The sequence below is a fragment of the Eleginops maclovinus genome, chromosome 4, assembly GCF_036324505.1.
Source record: "Eleginops maclovinus isolate JMC-PN-2008 ecotype Puerto Natales chromosome 4, JC_Emac_rtc_rv5, whole genome shotgun sequence".
Classification (NCBI taxonomy): domain Eukaryota; kingdom Metazoa; phylum Chordata; class Actinopteri; order Perciformes; family Eleginopidae; genus Eleginops; species Eleginops maclovinus.
Genome location: NC_086352.1, coordinates 7,409,501 through 7,416,083, shown reverse-complemented (window position 1 = coordinate 7,416,083; position 6,583 = coordinate 7,409,501). Strand labels below are relative to the sequence as shown.

The window sequence follows — 6,583 nt, the reverse complement described above, 5'->3', positions numbered from 1 at the left end:
AGGCAGATGCTGCCTTCAGGGACCACTGTACAAATCCCCCCCTTCCACCCCGAAAGAAAGTGCACACAGCTCCAAAGTCAACAGATTTATTTCCTTTAGCACTGAAGTTGTTCACAGTAACATCACGAGGGAATACATTGCCAGTGGTTTATCCTGCAGAGTCCGTTCAGTGTGATTCCCCCCCGTAGAAAAAGAGGAACGCGGACAATGAAAGGTATTGCTTTAATTTTCACTCTCTTGTGAACCCAGCGATCCGCAGAGAGCTCCCTCTTTGAGAGAATGAAAGGAGGATGCATTGCACGGTTACTGCGTGTGTGCACAGTAATCAAAAAGGGTGGAAAAAATAAATAATACGAAAAATAAAACGTAAAGAACTTAAATACATAAATGAAGAGAAACAAGGGAACAGGAGAACAATCCCAACGACGACATGCAAAGAAAAGACGAATGCTGAACATGCAAACAACCGCACGAGGTCAAAGCTTTTTAAATAAGCTGTCAGAAAAGTATTTACAGATGAGTGTTTGTTTGGGGGGGGGGGGGGGGACAGTTATCAACAGAGGGTTCGTTCCTCTCAAAGAGGCTAAGTCTACATTCTTAAATTACGGTAAATCATTTTTCAGAAATGTATATTACAGATTCCTCTCGTCAGAAAAATTAAGGATAGCAAAAATAATAACTTAAACATGACAAAAATATCCTTAAATAATTTGACGGTAAGAAACATTCTCTATCATATAAATAACTGAGAATAAATTAAATAATAATACAAAAAAAAAAGACAATCAAGTACAAAAATATACACAGCAGTTCAATATTGTAGAAATGATAATAAAATAAAAAAATGCAACAGATTCTGACTCACTCTCAAAAGTGCAAAACGGAAAAGGAGACATTTTATTAACGAGGCCCGGTCACAACAGCAACATGGGGAACGACTACTTATGTATAGTTTCATTTCAGCTATTCTTCTGGAAGCTAACATGCATTCTTCAGTCACAGCTATTAATCTATTTTCTTTACCACTGCTCTTTACTAACCCTAAAACTACTTTTTTTATTGATGAGTTATTGATGCGATTTTATGTTAGACATATTCCTATGAAGGCTTCAAATAACTATTATGATATTCACGATTCATTCTGACATTTATTTTGTTATTAACCGATTAATTATTTGGTCTTTAAAATGCCAGAAAATAGCAAAAACATTTCAAACTCGAGGTCTTGTTTTGTCCAAAACCCAAAACAGTGCTTCACAACGCATTTGTACGTTTAGTTTAAGTATGTATTATTCTGCTGATCATTTCTTTGAGAATTCTACATAAAGAAATAGTGAAACATGTCCAAAGAGCTGTTCAAATGTCGTGTTTTGTCAGAACAAAAACATCCACTTTAATATTATTTCAATCAGAAAAGCAGCATTGTCATATTTTTGCATTACAATGAGCAGGTATTTTCAATCACACCTCTAATAAGTCTCAAAGGTCTCTACACACAGATAATTCCTCTTAGTTTTTATCGCAGCAACAAAAGTTGAATAAAACTTAGCTAGAAAGCTACGATATCTGCCTCCATTTTGGCACAATCAGATAGATCTATACGATGGCTTTTTATCGATCAACGACGTAAATCCATGTCTCTAAAAGAGTGTGAAAAGGTCAATGCTGTTGTGAGCGGGCCGGTCACAGGAATACAAAGCAAAATATGGCAACAACTCTAAAAACATAATGTCACAACTACAATTTGTACACACGGAACATTATTTAATCTGTACAACAGAATAGATCATTCATTTTTGAAATATCACCCCCCCCCCCCCCCCCCCCCCACCACCCTTTCTATGGCAACTTTTTTTAACCCATTTTTACAGAAGAGAAGATCCTGCTGTTCACAAAGACATTAAAAAGAGTTACAATCCAGCCAGCGTCCGTCTGTCCGTCCGTCTCCACTTCTCATTACATCCCGCAGAGAAGTCAGTGTTGGAGTACATACAGTATGCGTGTTTTTATCTATGTACATGTGGGAGAATCAGGAGAAAGAGAAAGCAGGAGAGGGGATGTGTGTAGACAAACATCACTGTCTTAAGGCTTTTTTCTTCTTCTAACAACTCTAACGAGATGTGTCTATTGCTGTGTCTCAATCTAGATACTTCCATTAGTCCACTGCCATACTGAAAACTGTGAGCAACTGCTCAGTGTGTGAAATTCAACCGTGAAGTGTCTCAAATCTTGATTGCCGCCGTTAGCTAGCTAGCTAAGTAGCAACGCTATCGTCTGCTGTACAAACGTCTCAATTTGGATTCTTTCCTTAGTAACTGTATGTCATACACTTTTAAACACTTGTTGAGTCTGAAATTCAACCGTGGAGTGTCGTCCTTAATCTCCCCTGGCTTTCGTGCCCTCACCGGAAGTCACGATCGCCGCTGTTAGCTAGCTGTCTGAGTAGCAACGATCGTTTGTGGTACCACCACTGTGTCTAGATTCGGATTCTTCACTAAGAAGAAACCCACATGTAGTAATTATATTTGTACAGTGTGCTAATGAGCCCTGCACCATGAAAAGAGTCAGCATTTTAGCACTTCCTGTCGCCTGGAAGTCAATGGGTTTCAGAATGTGTTTTTGCTTGTTAGCTTGAAATAAGTTCTGTTGTTAACAGATTTTTAACATTTGATCTAAAACGTAAAATACGTCAGTAAATATCCCACTGGTGAATTTGAAAATGGCGGCTGCGAACGAGGGTCTAAATGAGACGACTAAACGTCATCACACTCAACGTAAGCCGTTAGTGGTGGTGACGTGAAGTCACGTGAGCGTGCTGTAGTTCCTTTATAGCGTAACGTTAGCGTTCTACTTCAGAAATCATAAAGTGGTGTTCACATGTGGAAATGTTCCTGCTGAACAAAGCGTGTAGGATCATAAACGTCTGTTTGACACAGAGATTCTGTTCTGCAAAAATCCAAAATCTAATAAAAAAATCTAATTGAACCAAGGCGAATGGTGCCTTCAGGGGCCAACACAGAAAACACGACATCACAGCACCACTCAGGCTCTCACGGTGCGCTTTGTAATAATTTGAAGTGGGACATTAAAAAACAACAAATCTAATTTCAGAAGTACGCAATTTGAGACACAGCATCTGTTTGGTCTGGTTTACTCTACTGATGGGTTGGAATAGAGAGGGGAGTGAGACGTGAAATGGGGGAGGAAAAGGAGGTGTCTTTTCTTCAGACTTCAGGCGGCGGGTGGAGTCGAGGAGCCGCCGAGGTTAATAGTTATTATGGATGATCCCTGGTGGCAGAGACAAGTCAAGCCATCACACACTTGAGGAGGACACACACCCCCCGAAAAAAAGACCCCCAGAGAGGAAGGGACAACAAAGCTACATTTGCTACTTATTGTAAAATACTGATCAGCCATTCCCAGTATACAGTACAAAATGTATAGGCAAAAAGTTGCGTGTTTTCACTCCGAGCTATCAGCTTTCTCTACACATGCAAGGCTACCGCTCCTTAAGGTTGATCCTGTGTCCTGTTGCTGGCGGCCGTCTTTGTTTTGTCTTTGCCGGGGGGGCATTTAGAGTCATTGGGCGGGGGCTGAGTGGGCTTGCTGCCGGGGGCATGCTTGGCGGGGGAGCTAGGCGTGGCGGGGGACGCTTGGAGGTTCTTCTCGTCTGAAAAAAGCTGTTTAATTACGTCAAAGAAGTTACTCAACGGGCTGCCTACACAGACGGGAAGAAAAGAAAAAACAGAGAGAGAGAGAACAAACAACAGATGAGCAATGGGGTTAACATGAGGAAGAGGAAGAGGAGGAGGTGATGGAGGGATGAGAGGAGGAAGAGGAGCCGGAGGAAAGGAGACTCTTCAGCCGAGGGAAGGGCGTAGGGTCAAAGGAAGGAGGGGAGATAATGTCAAATCACAATTTTGCATTATCTAAGGGCAATTTGTAATATATAGGAACCCATTCCTGCCAATGTGAGGGGAAAAAGATCCCGATAGTCGTTTTAGTGAGAAGTTACCTTAAAAAATGACTTAGTATTTCAAAATAAAGGCTTAAAATCTCTGACGTCTCAACATAATGAGAAACCATTACATTGCAATTCTATGTTATTATTCTGAGATACTAAGTCTCTAATTATTCTTTCAAAAATAAATATATAACCTCATACGTAAATGACTGAGTTCAAAATGACTTAGCATCTCAAAAGGATTAACTTACTATAGAAAAATGACTTAATTCTGCAAAATAATGGCAAATAATTGTAAATAATGAGTTACCTTATCTCTCATAAGTCTTTACTTTATTCCTACTTAACTTTCTCGAGAATAAATCATTTTTCCTCCAATTAATGACAAATCTCAAAATGATTGACTTTACATCAAAAATAATGAATAAGTATCTCAAGATGATGACTTTGTTTTTCATATTATTAACCTTCTACTCAAAATAATGACTTCATATCCATGCAATACAAGAAAATGATTCAAAGTGACTACTGATCTTAGAAAATGACTTAGTATCTCAAAAATAAAGGTTATTTTAGTCTGATTTGAAATACTAAGAAATGCTGTCATTAAACTAACAGGATCTTTTTTCAGTCGAAGGCTCATTTTTCATCCAATGCTATATCTTTAACTGGGTAAAATGGTCTCCATAATTGTTTTTCTGATTCGGTTTCAGGTGAGGTTTGGCTTCAGAGTCTCGGTTTCCTGCAGGGCTGGAGAGCTAACAGGAGAGGAAGAGTTCAGGCTCATTCAGTAGCAGAGAAACAGAAGAGCAGGAGGCAATTTATCCCCCACAGAGAATCAGATTTATAAATGTCCCCTGATTTCAAAATAAACTATAGGTTAGATTAAGTGAGTCTTACATTCCAGTCATCTTTTTGACTAAACCTCAAAGTACACATACGAAAAAAGGGGAGAAATGATCAGTTTTGAATCGGTCTTTGATGGACATTGCAAATGTTGCAGGGCAGCTCACGCCTGTATGAAGTACAGCGGTGATTTCTGGTGAGTAAATTAAACATCCCCCACATTACGGTATTAAAGAGAATCCTGGGTTTCCTAAAATGTCTCAACTGTTTAGTACATCTAAGCTCCTACAAATATCCTCCTATTATTCTATTGTTGATGGTTGTTTTTACGACAGGTTTGTTTGGTTTTAACATACGATGCTTTTGGTGCAGAAATATGCTCATTATTTTCAGCTTTCACTTGTGCTCTCTTCTCCAGGTGTGTAACTGTTGTCTCTGTACGAACGTCTTCCAGATCTCCCGTTAACTCTCCATCACATCAACATCCATCACAACAACATCCAACATCCACAGTTTAAGGCAAATATTCTTTGGTAAGTGCTTCAAAAACAGTCAGAGTGAATTAAAACATGCAACAGTACAGCACTGAACGCACAGTAATACACGATCATTGCCAAGGTTAGTCAGAGTGTGTGTCCCTTCAGATAAACCCCTCCGCCCTGTGTGTCGTGTTGCTGATTATCAGAAACAAATCAGACGTGTTGAGATAACTTACCATTGATCCACATTGTTCATTTCGGATATTTTGTTCCAGTGATTTCAGATATGGAAAGTTTATGAGTAGGGAAGGGGGGGGGGGGCAACCCAGTGTCAAGCATTACCATGCAAAGGGTCGGTAAAGAGCCACACACACACACACACACACACACACACACACACACACACACACACACACACACACACACACACACACACACACACACACACACACACACACACACACACACACACACACACACACACACACACACACACACACACACAGAAATATTTACGTTTTAGTTTACACTTAGTCTCAAATCTTTCTTAAAACCCTGATTAAATATGTAGTTTTTTTTTAAATCATAAGAATATTGCAATAATTGGACTGTATTTTATGCCATGAAAGTCATAAAAAGTCCCCAAAAGAAACTATGATAAGTCTCATAGTGTAAAAAGTACGCTGTAAAACATTGAAAACAGCAAAAAGTACTTGTGTTTTTTTTTAATGGTAATAATTGGTGTTCTTCAAAAAGAAAAATATATATAATTAAGTATGTAGAATAAGAACATTGAAAGAATGTCCCAAAAGTTAACCCTAACACAAGTGATATAACAGCATGTCCTTTTCTTGTGTGAAAAGCAATAAAGGTTGTAGATATTTAGAAGTTAAAACAATTCATGGAATAGCATGCCATTAAAAAAGCTAACAAGGAGTAGTGACGTTATAATTTAATATGTCATTAAATAGTAAAGCACAAAGTTTAGTATGTCGTAGAAAAGTAGTTCACATGTTTTCAAAAAGTAATAGTATAATATGTCATTATCTTTTTTCAAACTACAAAAAAAGTGAAAAAGGAAAATGAAGCCATATAAAAAAAGTATGTCACACACACACACACACACACACACACACACACACACACACACACACACACACACACACACACACACACACACACACACACACACACACACACACACACACACACACACACACACACACACACACACACACACACACACACACACGTTAGTGCAGGGTGTGTTGGACGGTCCATGACGTTGCCAGTG

General features: G+C 38.9%; 1 protein-coding gene across 1 annotated transcript in view; it reads right to left on the bottom strand.

The window, feature by feature from the left end:
• Positions 1 to 72: 72 nt before the first annotated feature.
• Positions 73 to 6,583, bottom strand: part of LOC134863232 (serine/threonine-protein kinase BRSK2-like) — an 89,055-nt gene continuing 82,544 nt past the window's right edge. Inside the window, 1 exon segment of the mRNA XM_063881631.1 lies at positions 73 to 3,718. Within this exon segment, the coding sequence (XP_063737701.1) occupies positions 3,510 to 3,718 (209 nt within the window). The 3' untranslated portion in view covers positions 73 to 3,509.